At 42.9% G+C, this 23,055-nt stretch overlaps 1 protein-coding gene across 4 annotated transcripts in view; it reads right to left on the minus strand.

Moving 5' to 3' along the window:
- Positions 1-10,377: 10,377 nt before the first annotated feature.
- The window catches only part of ALDH9A1 (aldehyde dehydrogenase 9 family member A1), a 28,905-nt gene continuing 16,227 nt past the window's right edge, over positions 10,378-23,055 (minus strand). For all 4 annotated transcript variants that reach the window (XM_086393850.1, XM_086393852.1, XM_086393851.1 and 1 more), the window contains 5 exons: positions 19,946-20,134; positions 19,627-19,714; positions 15,848-15,989; positions 12,873-12,985; positions 10,378-11,131 (listed from right to left, as the gene is read on the minus strand). In XM_086393850.1, the coding sequence (XP_086249976.1) occupies positions 11,037-11,131; positions 12,873-12,985; positions 15,848-15,989; positions 19,627-19,714; positions 19,946-20,134 (627 nt within the window). In that variant the 3' untranslated portion in view covers positions 10,378-11,036. The remainder of the gene's footprint in view (positions 11,132-12,872; positions 12,986-15,847; positions 15,990-19,626; positions 19,715-19,945; positions 20,135-23,055) is intronic.

The raw sequence follows: 23,055 nt of genomic DNA on the forward strand, positions 1-23,055 counted from the left end.
TAGGTGTTCATTGGAAGGACTGATGTTGAAGCTGAAACTCCAATCCTTTGGCCACCTGATGCGAAGAGCTGACTCATTTGAAAAGACCCTGATGCTGGGGAAGACTGAGGGCAGGAGAAGGGGACGACAGAGGATGAGATGATTGGATGGCATCACCAACTCAATGGATATGGATTTGGGTCGACTCTGGCAGTTGGTGATGGACAGAGAGGCCTGGTGTGCTGCGGTTCACGGGGTCATAAAGAGTCGGACACGACTGAGTGACTGAAATGAACTGAACTGAACTGAACTTGCTTTTCCTATGATGCAGCGGATGTTGGCAATTTGATATCTGGTTCTTCTGCCTTTTTAAAATCCAGCTTGAACATCTGGAAGTTCTTGGTTCATGTACTGTTTAATCCTCACTTGAAGAATTTTGAGCATTACTTTGCTAGCATGTGAGAGAGTACAATTGTGCGGTAGTTTGAGCATTCTTTGGCATTGCCTTTCTTTGGGATTGGAATGAAAACTGACCTTTTCCAGTCCTGTGGCCACTGCTGAGTTTTCCAAATGTGCTGGCATATTGAATGCAGCACTGTCACAGCATCTTCTTTTAGGGTTTGAAATAGCTCAACTGGAATTCTATCACCTCCACTAGCTTTGTTCATAGTGATTCTTCCTAAGGCCCACTTGACTGTACACTCCAGGATGTCTGACTGTCTTGATTATTGTAGCTTTATAGTATTGTCTGAATGCTGAAAGGGTTATCCCTCCAGCTTTGTTCTTTTTCCTCAGGATTGCTTCAGCAATTCAGGGTCTTTTGTGGTTCCATATAAATTATAGGATTATATGTTCTATTTCTGTGAAAAATATCATGGGTAATTTGATAGGTATCACATTAAATCTGTAGATTGCTTTGGGTACAATGGCCTAGTGTTTTAACAATATTAATTCTTCCAATCCAAGAGCATGGGATATCTTTGTATTTCTTTTAATCATCTTCAGTTTCCTTTATCAATGTTTTATAGTTCTCAGCATATAAATCTTACACCTTCTTGGTCACATGTATTTCCAACTATTTTTTTAATGTGATTTTAAGAGGGATGTTTAAAAAAAAAAAAAAAACTTTCTATTATTTCACTGTTGCTGTAAAGAAATGCAACTCATTTCTGTATGTTAATCTTCTGTCCTGCTACCTTGCTGAATTCATCTATCAGTTCTAGTACTTTTCATGTGGAATCTTTAGGATTTTCTACATCTATTATCATACCATTTGCAAATAATGACAAATTTACCTCTTACCTTCCAATTTGGATACCTTTTGTTTTCTAATGGCTGTGGCTAGGATTTCCAGTACTGTTGTGAACAGAAATGGTGAGAATAGGCATCCTTCCCTTGTTCCATATTTTAGCAGGAAGGCTTTCAGCTTTTCACTAGAGTATCATGTTAGCTGTTTGTCATAAATGGCTTTTACTATGTTGAGATATATTCCCTGTATACCCACTTTGGTAAGAGTTTTTATCATAAATGTACGCTGAATTTTATCAAATGCTGTTTTGCATCTATTGAAATGGTATGTAGTTTTTGTCTTTTGTTGATGTGGTGTATCAAACAAGGACTGATTTGCACATGTTGAGCCATCCTTGGGACCCTGGGATTAATACAGCTAGATCACAGTGTGTGGTCCTTTTTATGTACTATTGGATATGGTGTGCTAATATTTTGTTGAGAGTTTTGTGCATCTATATTCATCAAAGATATTGGCCTCTAATTTTCTGTTTTGGTAGTGTCTTTGTTTGGTTTCGGTATCAGGGTGATGATGGCTTCAAAGAATGACTCTGGGAATTTTCCCTCCTCTTCAGTCTTTTGGAAGAGTTTAAGAAGGATTGATATAAGTTCTTTTTTGCCTGGTAGAATTTCCCATGACACCATGTCCTGCCTGCCATCTACCACACACAGTGGGGTATCACTCCAGGACCTTGCTTCAAACACGTAAGATCCCCGTACCCATTAAGACACTGAGGTCTCTGTTGCTGACTCCCGGCTCTTTCTTCAGTCTCAAGGTATAGGGCTTGGAGGCCTGCAAAATACAGCCCAACAAGTGTCAGAGCCAGCAAGGAGACCAAGGAAACTCCCGTGAGCACAGACATTGGGAGATAAGGATGAGCAGTGGAAAGTTGGGGGGACTGTCCACTAGTGTGTGGGGACCAAAAGTTGCAGGGGGTAATCCTGAAAGTTGTGGGGCAATCCTGGGAGTGGCTGTCTTTGATGAATGAGAGCCACCAAGAGAGCATGGAGAGTAATGGCCCCTAATGGCTCGGCTATTGTATCCAACTGAACCTTTTGTAACTGGTTTGGTTTTCACTTTGGGTGTGTGCATGAGTCCCCAGTACCTGAGTCTAAGCCCTGTTGTCTCTCCCTGGTTTTGACCCTTGTTGGAGGTCCTAGTAACTTGAATGATGATTCATGTTCCTCTGAAACTGATGCCCTGAATGTGAGTGATATGTATTATTATTACTGTTATTTGTTTTAACTGAATTGGCTGTTTAGAAACTGGGGGGGAGAAAAAACCCCGAAGATGCCCAAGATGGGACTCTTGACATTCTAAAACTGGTTTTGGCATGTCTTTGTCTCCAAATGGCATGGCTGAGATTGGTTTCTGGATGAGCTCTGTTTAACTGGCTTAAAAGAAATTAAGCACTTAAATAAATTTTCAGAAAGTATAAAAGAAACTGGCTAGAATGAATTTCAGTTTCAGGTTCACATGACCTAGGAAATATTCAGTACTGAATCGATATCTGGTACTGAAGCTACTTAAGCTTGTTGGTTTGATTAATACAGATATGTCTTTAGAGTCCAGAGGAGGCAATGGCACCCCACTCCAGTACTCTTGCCTGGAAACTCCAATGGACGGAGGAGCCTGGTGGGCTGCAGTCCATGGGGTCACGAAGAGTCGGACTTGACTGAGTGACTTCACTTTCACTTTTCACTTTCATGCATTGGAGAAGGAAATGGCAACCCACTCCAGTGTTCTTGCCTGGAGAATCCCAGGGACGGGGGAGCCTGGTGGGCTGCCGTCTATGGGGTCGCACAGAGTTGGACACGACTGAAGCGACTTAGCAGCAGCAGTCTTTAGAGTCATCAGTGATAAATGTGATACTTGCACTTCTGTTGTATACCTAGGTTTACTAGAGATCAAATAAGACCTTATTATGTCTGTTGCAAATCTGTCTGCAAGGAAGACAACTTAATATGATGAAACTTTAAGGAAATGTACATGAGATAAGAGCTTTTGGATAAACTCCCTAGGAATAACTATGTTTTGTGAATGCCTATCTAAAACAGTCTCTCCAGGTTTTGACAATTTAAGTTAAATGAAGAGAATTCATTAACTATCAGGGTCATTTCAAATAGGAAAAAGTTTTGGAACATTAATTGCTAGCTGGGTCTAAGTTTACCTACCTTTGCCTTCTTAGGAGAGGAAGACTAAAGCATAAGTTTTCCAATCAGGAAATTCTGGAATGAGAAACAGTTCACAATTACTTGCTCCTTGGTTTTTGCTAGAGACTAAGGTTTTTAAAGCACAAGATTATAATCAGTCATAATTCTAGTTATTGTAACTGAGTTTCTGTATTGATTACATTATAATCAAGTTTAACTGGGCCTTTTAAAGTCTTCTGTCATTTACAGGCAGTTATTGTTGTACTCTGATGCTTTTGCAAAAAGTACTTCAAAAAACTGCAATCAAAAAGGGAAAGGATGGGGAAATCTTCACATACAGATATATGGAGAAGTCATTCTGACTTAACATATGGTTTAACTTAAACTTTACTGACTGGAGGAACCTGCATGGCACAGCTACTCTGGCCATTGTGGAGGGGAATACATTTGAAAGTCCAGATGGAGGAGCTGTGGTTCAGACATCTAAGGTAAAGCTAGGTGGCCATTGGAGATGTGATTTTGGACATGTTCCTGTATATTACTGGAAACCCGAGTTTTCTGAACCGCAGCAAAGACCAGGACAGCTGTGGTATCCTCTCAGAATGTGGACATTGCTTGTGTTTTGCTTAACAGTCCTCTTTTCCTAGCGCTGTGCCTGTCAGACGTCTTACATTTCATCCCTAGCCTGAGCAGAGGACGTCTGAGAACCTCACTGAGAAATGAATCAGATTGCTAGGGGCATTGCAAGAGGCCACTGTTGTCTTCCTCTGGACTTCTGTGAAAACTTGATCTGGCTCATGAGACCACATAGGGGAGGACTGACCATGGGGGAGGGGAAAAACTCTTACCAGCTTCTGCTCCCACATGCCAATATGCCACAAGGACCTGTCAGCAAACGTTACCACACAATAGCGCTCACACTTTGCCAGGTGACTGCCCATGAGCCCCTTATCCCAGGCTATGCTCTGTGGGCTGGAATAGGGCTGCACATACAAGTCCAACTGGGAGAATTAACTGTTTTTCATTTGGGAAGACCTAATGTGTGCGCTCGGAGAAGGCGATGGCACCCCATTCCAGTACTCTTGCCTGGAAAATACCATGGATGGAGAAGCCTGGTAGGCTGCAGTCCATGGGGTTTCGAAGAGTCAGACACGACTGAGCGACTTCACTTTCACTTTTCACTTTCATGCATTGGAGAAGGAAACGGCAACCCACTCCAGTGTTCTTGCCTGGAGAATCCCAGGGACGGGGGAGCCTGTTGGGCTGCCGTCTATGGGATCGCGCAGAATCGGACATGACTGACGCAACTTAGCAGCAGCAGCAATGTGTGCACTGCTAACAAAACACTTCTGGCTAGAGCACTAGAATGTTTCCTTCAGAGCTAGGGTCTTCCCTGCCCCATGCGGGTGGCTCTGGGTTTGTGAATGCCAGGGGTGGCCTTACCTTCCTTGTAAGCAGACAGGGCATTGCTGCTCCTATTGGCTTCCTCTCTATTAACCCAGTTAGTGCTTGGCTCCAAAATCTGTCCCATTCTGGCAAATGATTGTTCTTGGCACACGAGGTATCTTACTGTTGATACTCTTTGGCTGCTGCCATCTCTATTTGTGGTATTTGGTTGGTTGCAGTGCCCCCCTACACACCTGTCCCCAGGATCATGGAAGAGAGGTGGACAAAGACTGTGAGGGTCATGCAGGGGATGTAGGTGTGAGTGTACGAGCAGGTCCCCAGGATGGCTGTTCTCCTGCTTCCTGTACATCCCCTGCTTGACAAGGGCCTGCACCCTACTCACATGACTGACCTTCCTGTACACTTGCCCCCACATCAGCTAGTGACTGTTCTAATCTTTAGATCAGTGTATCTCCTCTGTGATCACTTATCAAAGCAGCGGTGAGGAGCATGACCCTCTGCCAGTTTCCCTGGTAACAGATAAGACAACCTAACCTAACCTCAATCCCCCCATAACTGGTAACCTCCCCTCGGGAGCAAAGATTGCCACCATGTCCTGCCCCCTTACTGCTGTACACAGTGGGAGCTTGCTTAAAAGACACGTAAGATCCCCCATCCATTAAACCACCGATGTCAGTCACTGACTCCAGGCTCATTTTTGGTCTCAAGGATGGGCAAGTACAGGGCTTGTGGGCCCGTGGGGTGCTGCCCAATGTTTCTAAGCGATACTCTAACTGGGTAGAGTATCGTAGGTTGTAGATTTTTATCTTCCAGGACCTTTATATCTTCCCACTCCCTTCTGGCTGATAGTCTTACGGAGGATCCCTTGTAACTGCTTTTCTCTTGCTGCCTCTAGGACCCTCACTTTAACTTTTGTCATTTCAATTATGTCTTGGGGGAGGTCTGTTTGGGTTCATCTTGTTTGGGACTGTCTCAGCTTCCTATACTTGGATATGTGTTTCCTTCTTTAGGTTTGGGAAGTTTTCAGCTAATTTCTTTCAGATACATGTTTGACCCCCTTTTCTCTTCTCCTTCTGGGATCCCTATTATGTGTAGATTGGCTCACTTCATGTTCTCCCATAGGTCTCAAATATTGGTTTCATTTTTAAAATTTGTCTGATGTTCTGATAGGGCGAGTTCCATTATTTTATCTTCCAGATCACTTATTCACTCTTCTGCATTATTCAGTTTGCCCATGGCCAGGACCGTCGGTGCAGGTCTCTGTTCCGCCTGCCACAGTGCAGCCGCTGCACTCTCCTCCAAGCCTCTGAAGCTCCCTTTGTGTCCTGGCTGATCCCCCAGCCACTGAAGGGGCTTCCCAGAATGGGGGAACATTTCCTCTCTCACAGCTCCCTCCCAGGGCCACATGTCCCATCTCAGTTACATTTTTCTTTTGTCCTACCCAGCCATCTTTCCTACAGCTCTGGTTGTATGAGATCTGCCAGCGTTCAGCAGGTATTCCATGAGAACTGTTCCACACGTTGACTGTTTTAGATGTATCTGTGGGAGGAGGAGACTGCCACATCCTTCTGGTCCATCATCTTGACCTCTGCCCACCCTTGCTGTATGAGGCTCTGAAGAATCAAACAACGGTGCGTGCAGTGCCCAGCTCTGTCCCCACCAGGGCTAAGGGCCAGCTCAGGCTCCAGCACGAGGTGCGGGAGAAAGCATGAGCGCCACCTGCTGGTGAAACTTCATCAAACGTCAGCAACCAGAGTATCTACTCGTGTTCCAAGGACCCCACCCACCCAGAGTTGGCCCCGTTTCCTTCTCTCCGCTATAGCATTTGTTTCCAAAGATGCTCTCCTAACTCAATCGAAAACAGCTCTCTCAGTTTCCTCTCTTAAGCCGCGCTGTCCAATAGAACTTTCTGATATGATGGAAATATTCATCTCCACTGTCCACTACAGGAACCACGACCCACGTGTGCCATGGAATACTTGAAATGCGGTGAGAGCAACTAAAAGGCTGAGTTTGCATTTAGTTTTGTGTTTAAATAGCTACATGTGGCTAGTGATAGCACAGCAGTAGAGCAGTGGCTCTCAACCTTGACTGTCCCCTAAATTCACCCTGGCAGGAACATTTTAAGAATACAGACAAGTTAGGCCAAATCCCAAATCAATTAAATTAGAATCTATTTTCAAAGCTTTCTCTGGGTATTTCAGACATGTGGCCAAAGTTGAGAACCACTGCTCTAAATACAGTGTTTGGCAAACTATTGTGCATAAGAATCTCCTGAGGATCTTGTGAAAATACAGACTCTTGATTCATAGGCCTGCTGCCCTGGGACCATACTGTGTACCAGGGCTCTACCCAACCCTTCTAATCCGTTCACCTAAACAAACACTGAGTACTTCCTGTGAGCCCAGTGGCACGGCAGTTCTGGCTTTTAGAGTTTCCATTCTAGCCAAGCATGTAATCTCAAATAGTGATAAATGTTTTGAAGTAAATAAAATAGCACAGTGGGATGAGGGTGTGTACCGTAGATTTAAGGAGGTAAATGTTTACTTTTGGGCTTTCAGCTTATAGGGAGACCATGGGAAATCTGGGAAAACATGCTCTCTGGGGAAGAGGGACAGTGAACATGAGGTTCCTGAGGCAAGAACGAGTCTGGCAGAGTAACGCACAGGTGAACAGAGGAAGTGAGATCGCAGGACACGGTGGACACAGTAAGGAACGTGGATTGTGTTCTAACTGAAGCCACAGTCGGCCTTAAGCAAAGCATGAGGAACTCTAGTTCACAGTGAGAGACTGCTCACTGCTGATCTGACTTGATAGTTTTTCACAGCATCTCTTAACTGCTAAGGCTTAGTCTCCTTTTTCCCCTTTGCAGATTTTTTCCCCTCAATACCCTAGAAAGAAAAACATAGGTCTTTAGGTATTAAAAAAAAAAACAAGGAATTATATTCACTTCAAATGAAAGCCAAATTCAGAACTAGGCACTTTGGAGAAGCCAAGGTGGAAACTGCCATTGTAAGAAGCAAGCAAGGGCTCGGGGCTGTCCAAACCCCCATCTCTGGAAGCTCCTGGTAGGATGGCTTCCACGCTGCTGTCAGTAAACTGTAACCAACTTTCATTCTGCCAGATTCTTGCCTTAGGCAGCAAAAGACTCCAAGGTAAGAAATAGAGGAGCAGGTGGAAAGAAGGGGCCCAGTGGCTACCTTTTATCTGAAAAAGACCTGCCCAAGTGAGAGACTGCTTCTATATGGAATGAAAAGCCAGACCAGAGATCAGCACTCTGAGCTACTGCAAAGGAGTGAGCCAACATGAGTCTTGGTTTTCCTCTTTCCCATCAATACAACTCCAAGACAGTTTCTATCAATAGCAGTTAAATGATGCTTTCCCACAGGAATTTGTCAACCAAAGAAATCCTACAATGCATATGAAGGAACATGAGCTGAATACATTTACACGTGGCTTCATCAAGATACAGGGTTAATAGTTATTACTTCTAAGAAAATCTTGGGAAAGATATGCACCCAAACATTAACAATAGTTACCTCCGGAAGATCAGATTAGATGGGAGGAGGGAGAAAGAAGGATACCTTCTGCTTAACTTTCAAAAGTGAATCAAAATACTAGTGGAGAAAAAAAGATTCCAGAATCTAACTAGATGACACAACTTCTTCTAAACCAAAGGAAGGCCTGGCCCCTAGGCTAAATCATGTTTCCTTAAATGCATTTTATATATATATATATATAATTGTCCTAAGATGCTTCATTAACAGCTAAGAATCTTTGTTCAGGCCAATTTGTGAAATACAATAACTGTTAACGTCCAGAACACACTGGACAAGGCTGGGGTGGCAGCTGGAATAATGCTCCTCATCAGGTATGCCCACTTCCTAATTTTTGGGACCTTTGAATATTACTTTATATGGCAAAAGGAGTCTTTACAATATGACTAAGTTAAGGGTCTTGAGATGAGAGATAATTATGGACCGTCTGGTCGGTCCCCAATGCTGTCACAATTGTCGAGAAACAGAGGGAGATCTGCCTACACAGAGGAGGGCAAGGGAAGCAGGGAGAGACCTGATGCTAAGCTGTTGGTGCTGAAGACAGAGGGGCCATGAGCCACAGAATGCACTCTGGAGACTGGAAAAGTCAGGAGGAGTCTCTCCTAGAGCCTACAGAGGGAGCTGGGCCCCGCCAACACCCTGATCTGCCCAGTAAAACCATTGTGGACTTCTGACTTCCAGAAACATGAAATAATAAAGGTGTTGTTTTAAAGTCCCCACGTTTGTGGTAAACTGTCATAGGAAATGAATACACAGAACTAAGGACTAGGAAGTGTGGAAGGAGCAGAAAGCACAAGAATAACAACCCCACATTCCTGGGTTGGAACCCCGCTCCTCAACCTATGACTTGACTGTGGTCAAGACTCTTCCAATTCTGAGTTTCTTCATCTAAAAACTAGGGCTAAGAACTTCCTCATGTTCAGTGTGAGTATTTGATGAGAAGGGAAGTAGCAGACAGAACACCTTAGCTGCTTTCTCTTCAGAGGGATTACTAGAAACCCGTCTTATCCAGGCGGCTGCCACTGCTGAAGTCACACCAGGATCCTGAGACATGGAGTGAGATCCCTGTTGGCCTTGCTCAGTATCCATGACCCTGTGTGCAAGTATCCACCAAGAGAGGACCCTCTGTGCAATTATCTATCAAGGAAGGCTGATTCAACTGTTCTCATCCTCTAATTACAGTGTTTGCCCACCACAGTACATAAACAGATGCAGGCCCAGTAACAAGAATCATCCCTCGCCTATTAGCTACTGTGATGTTTATGTGTCGATCAGACTGGGCTATATGGTGCCCCAATGTGTCTATGAGGGTGTTTCCAGAAGAGATCAGCGTTTGAACTGGTGAACTAATAAATAAGCAAAGCAGATGGCCCTCCCCACTGTGGGTGGGCCTCATCCAACCATTAAACACCCCAACCAGAACAAAGGCAGAAGAGCGGCAGATCCAGCCTCTGCTGGAGCCGAGTGTCCGTCTTCTGCCCTTAGACGCCGGCAGCACTCCAGGTTCTCAGGCCTCAGGACATGGACTGAATTACACCACTATCTTTCCTGGGTTCCAGCTTGCAGCCAGAAGACCATGGGCCTTCTCTCTCAGCTGCCGTAATAATCACATGAGCCAACTCCTGTAAGAAATCTTTGCTTACACTCACCTGTTCTACTCTATTGGTTCTGTTTCTCTGGAGAACCCTAATACTATTAAACCTAAATTACTCCCCTGAAAGGCTGGTAAGGCAGCAAGGTAAGGATTGCTGCAACAGTCTGAGCAGTCACTGTGAACTGACAGCCCTTCAAAGGCAGGCCCTGTTCTTTGGGGCTGGGAAGAAAACGGAGCCCAGAAGTCTGCGTGGGCCATTGATAGTTCGTTACAGCAGCAGAAGCCTGCCTGCGTGTACTCACTGCAAAGAATGTCAAATCCTCTGTTTTGAACTTTAGCCTATCCTGTGTCCCTCTATAGCCCTAAGATGTGTTTAGCTTCAAAACACGACACTGAAAAGGCTGTCGGTGTGATTTATTTAGTTTTAGCATACTGCAGTGGCATAAAAAGGATCTGTACATTTAAAAGGAAACCCTTCCATCGTAAGAGAACAAGCTGTAGCTCAAGGATTGGAGCTGATTCCCCCCTTCCCCAACCACCACCACCACCACCACCACCACAGCGCTGGCTCTGGCCAATCAGCGTCCACACCCCACTGATCCGCCTGTTAGCCAAGCCCGCTGTCCCCACTATCAGCCTTCTCTGTGGGATGACAAGGGACCGTGGACTTAAAAACGCCAAGGAGCAGAAATCTCTTCTGATATGCCCAGGAACCTCTAAAGGCAAGTATTCTTTAAAGTATGCTAAAATGAACCCATGAGTGGGTGGGCTCCATGGAAGATGAACAATCCTGGTCCTCCCCCTGTTCTCTGGAAAGTTGTTAGTGACTCTCAAAGATTATTTAGAGAAATCAGCTTTGAGGAAAATCAAGCTTTCCTGATTAGTATATAAAAGACACTTAAGCACATTTTCACTTAGGAAAATGACTGAGCCATGAAGAGCATCACTGAACCATTTTCTTATCCTGAATGACCAATACTCTGGGTCTGAACCAGCAGGCGGCCGCACTGCCACAGTCGTGCAGCTGGCTCTCGTTATTCACTGGTGTCACTGCGTGTTCAAAAAGCAGACTCCACGTCACCCATCTCCACACACACGGTCTTCAGCTGTGAATAGTACTCAATTGTCACCCGGCCGTTCTCTCTGCCGAATCCTGAAAGAGAGAGACAGGGTGAGGATGTGCCACTGGCGGGCCCCAGCCACGGCGGCCTGCAGAGACGCGCAGGGCCTGCTCCCGGGCTGGGGAGAGCGCAGTGGCACAGCTTCCGGGAGCCCGTCCTCCCCGCAGGCTGTGGTTGTGGAGCCAGACGTGTGGAAAGTGACCTGCTGGCCATCAAGGACAGGGACGGGGAAACCCTTAGGCTTCATTTCTTACCAGTATGAACCTTAACTTCCAGTATTTACTTTTCTGGGCTAAGGTCTAAAATGTTCAGATTTCCTCATCAAACATTAGAGCATTCTCTACAATTATCAACCTGATGCCTTTAAAGGTCAGTGCTAACTTAAAACCTAACTCTACATAACACACTTAGTAACCTCCTCTTATATTGAATCTTTAGGAGCACCAACTATTTAGACTCTGCCCACTCATGTGGGGAGTGGACCCTATAGGCCCTCAGGCTACTCAAAGCCAAGACACCACGCAATCACTTGTAGATGAGGCTGCGTGCTACAAGGACAGCCTTCCTTGTGCTCCTGCCCCAGGCTGAGGCAGGCTCTGCATCCTAAGGCCTAGGCCCAGCCTCCAAAACTGCGTGTCTCCAGGGGGCACCATTCCAAAGGCGACACACTCAAAGGCCGGGAGGGCCTTCTCTAGCTTTTGTTCCTTTTCAGAGCCTCTCAGCGTGGAGCTCACCAGGCACGTTAGGCCAGCTTTCTGTCCTCTCATCTCACGTAGAACTATCCATGGGCACTGATGCAAAGATGCAGATTAGGAAGGGAGAGCTGGGTGCAGAGGCCCCACTGAGGCCACAGCTACAGATTCCAAACAATCTGAGGGTTAAGAATGAACAAAACAGAGTCCTGATTCCTTCCCTGCATTTGAGTCTGTGTGACACCTTCCCTGCGTAATTCCACAGGGACAAGAATCTAGAGATGTATGAGTAGAGAATTCCAGGGTGATACCAAACACAATACCAATAAAACTGTCAAATAAACACCCACAATCTCACCATTATTTGTCGGTATTTATGTGTTTGCCAACACTGCGACGGCTATAAATACCTGCCAAGAGACTAGGGGTCAGACTCTTAGAAAGGTACGTCTACAAAGTCCAAACCGATTTTCATATAGTCAGTGTTAGTCGCTCAGTCATGTCCGACTCTTAGCTTCCCCATGGACTATAGCCCACCAAGCTCCTCTGTCCATGGAATTCTCCAGGCAAGAATACTGGAGTGATAGCCATTCCCTTCTCCAGGGGATCCTCCTGACCTAAGGATTAAACCCAGATCTCCTGCATTCCAGGCAGATTCTTTACCATCTGAGCCACCAGGGAAGCCCATTTCACAAAACTGGTGTAATTAGCAACAAGTGCCAAAGAAAAGAACCTCAAAGTAATGGCTATGTTCCTGATGCCTCAAATCTCCTAACAGACTATTATAAACTTGCTATGGTTAGGACATCTCGGAGTGGTTTTATGCTTACAGCAATTATCGACTGTGAGGAAAAAGTAATGCTACTGTTCACAAGCCAACTTATACATCAGAACCTTCTGGAGAACTTCTGGAAAAAATAAAGATGCTTGGCTTCCATTCTCATGGATACAGTGGGCCTGGGGAGGACGAGGAATTCATATACATTTTGGTAATTCTGATACACATACAAGTTTAGGAACCTGATCTGTTATGACCAGTGTTTCCAGAGACAAGAATTTTTCACAATTCCCAACTCCTCACCTGACTTCTTATATCCACCAAACGGCAGCTCCACTGGACTGACATTGTAGTTGTTAATGAAGCACATTCCAGCCTGGAGCTCCGCCACCACTCTGTGGGCGCGCTGGATGTCCCTATGAAGAAATAAATTGCATTGGTTAGTCGTAGTTTCTTTTGCTACAACTTTAACAGGAAAAGTGAGACTGTCACTTCTAAGGGTTTCAAAACATTGACAAATTCTTATTTCTTCACAATGTGTTTGAAAATCTTATACCATCCAGGCAAAATAGGTAAGAATTTGAATTTTGTAGTCTCATCCAAAAGCATCTATAAAATATGTAGCAGCAACAAGGGTGCTAAAAACAATTCAATGGGGGAAAATAATCTTTTCAGCAAACAATGCTGGAGCAACCGGATGTCCACATGCAAAGGAATGAAGAGCCAGCCCCTTCTCACACAGTGCACAAAAATTAACTCACATGGATCACTTAACTAAAGTATCAGACTGAAAACCATAAAACTCTTCAAAGAATACAGGAATAAATCTCCATGACCTTCCATTAGACACAACCTTCTTAGACAAGACACCAAAAGTAACAGATTAAAAAAAATAGAATAATTTTGATCTATAAAAATTTTTCAATTTTGTATCGCAAGTGAGATTATCAGAAAAGTAAAAAGGCAACTCACAGAAATGCAAATCAAAACTACAAGACACTGCTGCATATCCACTGCTGCTGCTAAGTCACTTCAATCGTGTCCGACTCTGTGTGACCCCATAGACGGCAGCCCACCAGGCTCTGCCGTCCCTGGGATTCTCCAGGCAAGAACACTGGAGTGGGTTGCCATCACTAGGATGGCTAAAATCAAAAGAACAGATAATAGCAGTTGCTAGTGAGGATGTGGAGAAACTGGAATCCTTAAACACTGCTGATGGGAAAGTAAAGTTACTGCTGCCACTTTGGAAAACAGTTTGGCATTTCCTCAAAAAGTTAAACAGAGAGTTTCCATATGATCCAGCAATTCTACTCCTGGGTTTATACCAAGCAAAATGAAACATGCACACAAAGAAATTTTCACACAAAAACTCATAGATGAATGCTCATTGGAGCACTATTCATAACAGCCAAAAAGTAGAAATAGCCCTAATGTCTATCAATTTGTGAATGAATAAACAAAGTGTGATATATTCATACAACAGAATATTACTCAGTATAGAAAAGGGCTTCCCTGGTGGCTCAGATGGTAAAGAATCCACCTGCAATGTGGGAGACCTGGATTTGATCCCTGGGTTGGGAAGATCCCCTGGAGAAGGGCATGGCAACCCACTCCAGTATTTTTGCCTGGAGAATCCCATGGAGAGAGAAGCTTGGTGGGCTACAGTCCATTGGGTCACAAAGAGTCAGACATAACTGAGCGACTTTCACACACACAGTAGCAGAAAGGAATAAAGTAGTGATACAGACTACAACGTAAATGAACTTTGAAAAGAACCTAGTAAATGAACTAAGTGAAAGAAGCTAGTCATGAAAGGTCACGTACTGTACGATTTCATTTATGCAGAATTTTCAAAATATGCAAATCTATAAAGACAGAAAGCAGATTAGTGGTTGCCATGGGTGGGGGGAGGGAGAATGCAGAGTACCTGTTAATGTTCTTGGGATGACAAAAATGTTCTAAAGTTAGATTATAATGACGGTTGTACAATCTATAAATACACTAAAAACTACTGAATTGTATACTTTAAATGAGTGAATTATTTGGTAGGTGAATTATCCTAACAAAGCTGTCTTTTTTTTTTAAAAAGGAGTTAGCGTCCTCTGTAACTGGCCTTTGTATTTTGGTGGTGCGGCAAAGTAGCAGGAGAGACGTAATCCACTCTCTCCTCACATCAACACAAGCAGCTCCTCAGAGAGGGCTTTTAGGACAGTGAGACTGCTCTGTGTGACACGACAGCATTGGGTCCGCGTTATACGTGTGCAAATGCACAGAACGCACACCAAGAGTAAGCCCTCACGTGAACCATGGTCTTTGGGTGATAATGACGTGTTCATGGAGGCTCATCAGTTCTAACAACTGTACCACTCTGGTGGGCGATGTCGATCACGGGGAGGCTGGGCACATGTTGGGGCGGAGAGACTGGGAAATCTCTGTACTTCGCACTCAATTTTGCATTGCACCTAAAACTGCTCTAAAAAAACAAAGTCTGTTAGAAACAGCAACAAAAAGGAGCTCCTCGTTCTTTCCTTCACAACTCAACTCATCAGGTCCTCAAGGGAGACTTGGGTCTTCCTCCCCAAGTTCCTCACCACAAAACTACAAAAAACCCCCCAAACTTGTATATAACTAAAGAAACAGCATATTCTCAATTGTAAAGCAGTCTTAGAAAACTGCCTACTATTGCCAAAGACAAATCAGAGTTTGTATATAATCAAACAATCTGCAATCATTTTCAAAGAATTTTACTCCCAAATCACTGTTTGCTTTTCAGCGGTTTAAGTTTATGTACCAAGATAGTAATCACATTACTTACAATAGTTAAAATTGGAAACAGCACCCTAAATACACACTAGAAGGCCTACATGTGTTACAATGCATCCCAATTTAGGGACTACTATAAAGCTATTAAAAATCATGTCTTTGAAAACTACTGCCAGTATTTATATGCTTACAGGTTTCTAAATTCCTTGACATGTATTTTTTAATAGGGACCTAACACAATGCTTTACATAGATCAGAAACTTAAATACTTATTCAATGAATGAATAAAAAAAAGAATAGGATGTATCAATAAAGTTAATGGCTTAATTTAAACTCAACAGTAGGGTTCCGGCTGTGCTGCTACGTTGGCATCTTCTGACTCTACCTGAAGCAGATAGAACATGCTGATGCAAATGCAACGAGGGCAAACGCCAGTGGAGGAATAAGATGAATATCTAAGGAGACATAGTAGCCCCCTTCCTTCAAAGCTGTGTGGAGTGTCCTTCCCCACCTACCTGGTGAAGACACCAGCAGCTAGTCCAAAAGTGGTGTCGTTGGCTCTTTCCAGAACCTCACCTTCAGTGTCAAATGATAAAATGGACATAACTGGTCCAAAGATTTCTTCTTTTACACAGGTCATGTCATCTCGGCAATTAGCTGCAAACATTATTTTAAAAATCAAACATCAGTGAAGGAATTATCTGAATTCCTTTTAACATGCTGGCATGTTAAAATTCCTTGTTCATAGTAAACAGTGAAATACACAGCTTTAGAGAAATTTCAATGCAACATTTCCAGTGTGATTATAAATCAGAGCATCCTTCCTGCATGATCATGAACACTGCATATTAAGGAGTCATGGCCTTTGTGTTCATTCTACATCTACTTTTTTTTTATATTCATCATAAAGACATAGTTAGGGCTTCCCTGATGGCTCAGATGGTAAAGAATCTGCCTGCAGGAGACCCGAGTTTAATCCCTGGGTCGGGATGGTCCCCTGGAGAAGGGAATGGCTCCCCATGCCAGTATTCTTGCCTGGAAAATTCCATGGACAGAGGAGCCTGGTGGGCTACAGTTCATGGTGTCTCAAAGAGTCGGACACAACTGAGCAACTAACACTTTCACTTTTCAAGGACATAGGTAATGAGGTGGACAAGGATATATGTACAAGGACTTCCATCACAACACTCCTGTGACAATGAAAACGAGAAGCAACAAGCAAGGCATCTAAAATCGATGGGATGGCCATGTGAACAAAACACACCCCAATGATGAACTTCCATAAAGCCGCGAAAAGTAATGTTTTTGAAGAAAATTTAATAAGCAAATGCTTATGATGAAGAGTCACTGAGAAAAATACAAACTGTACATATATCCCAATTTCTGTTAAAATGTCATACAAGATTAATATTTTTTACACTTTTTCACTTTTTCTTAATAACTGTGATAGTAGAAGGAGAAACAGTATTTTTAAAGAGAAAATACAATGTACAAACATAAACAGAAATAACTGAATGGGTGTTCAGTTAATATGAAAATGTACTTAAGTGATTAACTCCCTAAAATGATTAAATTCACACTTGACTTTTTAAAATACACATGTATACCTAAAGAAGCTCATATATTTAGATGTGCAACAGTGAACCCCAGTGACCTTCAAGAGAATGGTGCTTTTATCTCACTGTGGCTGAGAAACAGCTCATCTCAGCGCTGGCAACCATTGCAAGGAGTGAGATATGCGTCCGTAAGGCTGTGTGATATATGTAAATGCTGAGGCAGGAAAACAGCCTTAGAGCCCTACTATAAATACCAGCCTTACACCAGCCAAAGCTAAAAACCAACTACTCACATATCTATAAAGATGAGGACTCCAAAATCTCCTCAGAGATAGATCAGAGCTTGTATATACAAAGTAAAAACAGCTCTTTGTTCCTCTGTATGTAACAGTGTACTTTGGGGACACCGAAATTATCTACAAAGGTATATTCAATAATTTTAGGTGGTGATTAAGGACAGTTTGAAAGTGAAATGAAAGTGAAGTCGCTCACTCGTGTGCAACTCTTTGCAACCCCATGGACTGCAGCCTACCAGGCTCCTCCATCCGTGGGATTTTCCAGGCAAGAGTACTGGAGTGGGGTGCCATCGCCTTCTCTGCAAGGATAGTTTATTATGATCTAAATCTCTGAAAACTGCTAGTCCATATACCATGTTTAGGGAAAGTGTTAGAATAGTAAATGATTCATGACAGTTTATTACCCAACTGTCCCAGAATACAGTTCGTCTTACGCAGGCTGATAACAGAGTGTGGCGCTGTGTGCAGTATGCTCTACACCAGAGTCAAGAGATGAGGGGATAAAGCAGCAGCTCATATGTGAGAAAAGAGAGGTCCCTGCACTGTACTTCAGCCCCAAATCTAGTAAATGAATCTAAAGATTGAGCCTCTGGAGTCAGTCTCAAACTTTAATGTGCACAAAAACAAACTGAGAACTTTCTTTCCCTTTTGAACTTTTTATTTTGTATTGGAGTATAGCCGATTAACGATGCTGTGCAGTTCCAGGTGGAGAGCGAAAGGACTCGACCATACATGTACATGTATCCATTCTCCCAAAACGCAGGTCTTGAGGTTCTAGCCCCTCAGAGTTACATTTGGGGGTCTAGGGCAGAGGACAGAAATCTGCCTCGACCAGTTTTCCAAGCGATACTGACACTGTGGACCACAAATTGGGCTTTCAGAATCACTAGGATGAAGTGGAGGTAGTTAGCTCCCTGTTCTTTACATAGGTTCACAGCTTAAAAAAAATTTTTTTTTCCTAATTGCAAATTACACATTCTCAATTTAAGTCTGTTGTAGTGAGAGGGATCAACCTAGAACTTGTTACACAGAGTGAAGTAAGTCAGAAAGAGGAAAACAAATATCATATACTAATGCATATTTATGGAATCTACAAAAGGTACTGAGGATCCTATTTGCAAGGCAAGAATAGAGGCAGGCATCTTTACGATACAGAGTTGCGGACACAGAGCGAGGGTCGGCAGGAAGGAGAGGGTGGGACGAGTTGGGAGACCAGCGTTGACCCACCATGTGTAAACAGACAGCGAGAGGGGAGCTGCTGTGTAACAGGGAGGTGAGCCGGCCAGGATGGGTGGGGTGGGGGGCGTGGGAAGGAGGCTCAAGAGGGAAGGCACGGATCTATACTTATAGCTGATTCACACTGTATAGCAGAAACCAACACAACACTGTAAAGCAATTATCCTTCAACTAAATAAACAAACATAATCTACAGAAAATCTGTAATATTCAGCAATGCATGAAGTTTAACAAAAATCACCTTTACTCCAAGCATCTAGAGAAGTAAACCCACTATCAATATTATGATGCATGTTCTCTGCTCCTTCTTTGTCCCATGCACATATCTGGTTTTTCAGATTTGGGATAATACCACATACACTATTGCTTAACCTATATTTGCTATTTAAAAACATAATGTAAGTTTTCCTTCTTCTTTAACAGCTACAAGCTAGTTCATGGTATGGATGCTAAATGCACAGCCTTTAAGCCTCAGTAGTTGCTTTTCTAGCAAGGGCTAAAGGTTAAACTGCATCAAGTCAAATACCAAGTGTTGAAAAGTGGCACCACTATCAACCTCAGGGACAAAGTCAGCTGAATCTATCTTCAAGACAAGGTGTAAGGAATTATACTGCATTATTTCATCTATATATAGTTTTTTAAAGCCAAGAAGACTGGCAGTATTTTTACAGTAGATACTAACACCACCACCGTCTAAACAGTGTCCCCCGCAGGCAGGAGGGGAGGAGACGGATGAGAACAGCAGGATGACCACACATTTGACTGTCCAAACCCGGAGACTGTTCAGACTGAAAGGAAATGCTAACAATTATTATATCAGTTAAGTTTTAATATTAGTATACTGTCTGACAAATTGGTTTTATTATATTGATGATCTAAAAGTTCAAAGTAAAACACACTCTTTACCAAGTTGCTTGAGAAAAGAAATTCACTACTTAAGTTTTAATCAAACATGAATTTTCATTTTGGTTCTAGAACAACAGGTGTGTGCCTAGTTAAGTCCCAGGTAACTGATAACACCATCCAAGAAGAGGAGGGGCAAACAGGAGGCTTCCACGGCAACAGAGAACTTCTACTTCTCACATCTGAGTAGCGGCGACACACAGTTCCGACCCTTGCTTTACACCATATGTACAGTTTATAAATTTTTTTTTGTATCTAACATTTAATTCAAACTGTTTAAAAGCAAACAAGAAGAGGACATACTTAACACACAAGGTCTCATGTAATACCCATCCTTTAATTTGGGGTCTTCAGGTACAAAGACGTCTCCACCACATAACACTTTAGCACCCTGCCAAAAAAGAAAGGAAGAATGCATACTTTATGTTAAACACACAACCTCAATATGCATTCTGGAAATGCTACCTGTGTCCTGAACGAATGGACACTTAGTCACTCTACTGCAAGTGCAGTGCAGAATACGGCTCCCAGATGGACATGACCACAGGGAAGCGCTCAGAGCAAGTAACCCAGGAGGAATTACCCTTCCCCTCATCTCATCGCATCTCTACTTGTTTCTTACCTGCTCCTTTGCCACTTTAACAAACCCAAGGACTCGCTCCAGATGTGGTCGGTTGATGAGGGGACCCATCCTTGTATCTTCCAGAAGGGGATCTCCAATTTTTATCCTTTGCGTCTGTTTCACCACTTCCTCTGTAAATTGATCAAGAATTTCCTTTTGCACAAATACCCTTGTACCATTACAACAAACCTAAAAAACAGACACAAATTATATGTAAGTAAGGGGTAAAAAGCTTCCCCAGTGGCTCAGCAGTAAACAATCTGTATGCAATGCAGGAGACACAGGAGACATGGATTCAATCCCTGGGTCAGGAAGATCCCCTGGAGGAAGAAATGGCAACTCATTCCAGTATTCTTGCCTGGGAAATCCCAAGGGCAGAGGAGCCTGGTGGGCTACAGTCCATACGGTCACAAAGAGTCAGACGTGACTGAGCACACCACAAAGGGGGGAAAAAGGAAAAGGGAAAAAAATCCAGCAGCTTTAAATTTAAAAGAAACAGGGGACTTCCTGGTGGTCCAGTGGCTAAGGCTCTGTGCTCCCAATTCAGGGACACAGGTTCCATCCCTGGTTGGGGAACTAGATCCCACATGCAGCAGCTAACACCCTGTGCAGCCAAAAAGAAAAATTAAAGAAACAGTATACTGTGTTTAAAAGTTAGTTCCATTTCTAAAAAATTATCACCATACTGAACAGGATCACACATGTAATTGAAGGCATGCTACCCTACATACAAACTCTCTGCCCCTTGAAATAAAAGTTAAGCCTTTGTTTTTGTTTAAATTTCCTTAAGGCAATTAATAGATCTACATGTCTCATAAGACTTCTCCTATTTTCTCACCTCAGGTGTTCAATTTGGTTGTATATTTTGAGGTTAAGAGTAGAAGGAATTGAAGAGTACAAACAGATCAAGAACTGAGATCCTGAGTCTAATAAAAATCTAGAGCATTTCATAGTCAATGTTTGTCTTTAAAATCACAAATAATTAGGAATGCCCTGGTGGTCCAGTGGTTAGGACCCCATTTCACTGCTGGGCCCCAGGTTCAATCTCTGGTCAGGAAACTAAGTAAGATCCTACATCCTGTGTGGTGCAGCCAAAAAAATAAAATAATAAATTTAAAAATAAGATCTCAATTTAAAATAAAGTGAATATCATAACCATATTGAAGGGGGTGGTGAAAGAAGAACTGACCCATTAATTTCTGAACACAGATTTTAACTATATACCCTTAGGCTAAAACCAAAAAGAACTATAGAAAGAAGGTTGCAAGCTAGTCAGAAGGTTTGTTTTTCACAGTAATGCAAGTGCAAATCTGAAACTATTATAAACATATTCTAGGACTGAGCAATTACATGTATTGTGAGTAATGGATGCTAAATGTTTCACTATCAGAGAAGGAAATTATGAACATGGAAGGGAGGAGGCTAAAATAAACCTTGCAACACTGGAATGATGGGAAATATCTGTATAAACTTATAGTTATTAATATAGACAGATATAAATAGATATATGTGTGCTTACATACACATATGCCAAATATCAATATGTATTTCCTGGCTCTGGACTCTTGAGAGGACATAGAAGCGATAATACTCCAGCAGAAACAAGTACATCTGGCACCCAGATCTTCATTTCTAAAAACCGTTTACCATTAAATGGAACCAAGTTTTCTTAGAGAAATAGCTCATTCCAGAGTTCCACCACAGAAAGCACAAGATGTGTTTAGAACACCTTGCTATGCCAGGAAGTAAAACAGTGCTTAAAGAATAATGGGGACATATCAAAAAGCCATAGAAAGAGGCTCCCGCCAGCAGAATCTTCAATTATTTGAGCATCAAAATAAACAGTAATAGTAACTCACAGAATGAGGTAAGAATCCATGGGTTCATGCTGATAAAAGTAAATGAATGAAAAACAAACTAGGGAGATGGGGAAAAAGTTCTTTCTTTCAATAGGCAGTAAACTAAATAAATGCAGAAGGAATAACAGAATTGGAAAATCACCACTTGGTGACCACCAGAAAAAGATGTTCTAGGGGACATCAAAGGGTGCTAAAACCAGCAGATCCAAGTTTGATAAGGAACAAGGTAGTCTCACTTGATCTCCTACAAGACACTCATTAACCTCAGAGGAAAAAACAGCAATTTCAAGATAAAGACCTACCTTAAGCGGGTGATCAAAGTCAGCGACACCACTGTAAAATACCATTTTTTGCCAAAAATCCATAAACTAAATCCAATTAAAAAAAAAAAAAAACAACTCAACAGACCCAAAATGAGGAACATTTTACAAAATAAATGGGTTGGTTCTTCTAAAATGTCAACGTACTGAAAGATCAGAATGACTTTAGAACTATTCCAGATTAAATGAGATTAAAGAGACACCACAAGTAAATGCAACACATCTTCCTGGATTAGATCTTGAGCCAGCAAAAAAGAAGTTGTTTCTAAAAGGACATTAGTCAAACAAATGCAGAAATCTGAATAAGGGCTATGATTGGATAACAGTACTACATTAACACCAAGTTACGGATTCTACTAACCATTGTGCTTATTTAAGAGAAGGCAATAGGCTTCCCTGGTGGCTCAGAGTGGTAAAGCATCTGTTTGCCATGCAGGAGACCCAGGTTCGATCCCTGGGTTGGGAATATCCTCTGGAAAAGGAAATGGCAGCCCACTCCAGTACTCTTGCCTGGAAAATCCCATGGACGGAGGAGCCTGGTAGGCTACAGTCCATGGGGTCGCAAAGAACTGGACACGACTGAGCGACTTCACTTTCACTTTTTTTGAGAAATACACATATGAATGGAGAGGTTACGGATCTTCTGTCTGCAACTTTCAAACAGTTCAGAAAAATACAGTAACATGCATATGCATGCACAGACAGTAAGTGAAAAGTCAAAGTGTTAGCTGCTCAGTCGTGTCCAACTCTTTGCAACCCCAGGGACTGTAGCCCACAAAGATCCTCTGCCATGGCATTCTCCGAAAGAATACTGGAGTGGGTTGCCATTCCCTTGTCCAGGGGGTCTTCCTGATCCAGGGATTGAACCCAGGTCTCCTGTATTGCAGGCAGATTCTTTATTGTCTGAACCATCAGGGAAACCCATGAAAAG

The sequence above is a fragment of the Bos grunniens genome, chromosome 3 (assembly GCF_055505025.1).
Source record: "Bos grunniens cultivar Pamir isolate PY7600 chromosome 3, Bosgru_T2T1.0, whole genome shotgun sequence".
In the NCBI taxonomy this organism is placed as follows: domain Eukaryota; kingdom Metazoa; phylum Chordata; class Mammalia; order Artiodactyla; family Bovidae; genus Bos; species Bos grunniens.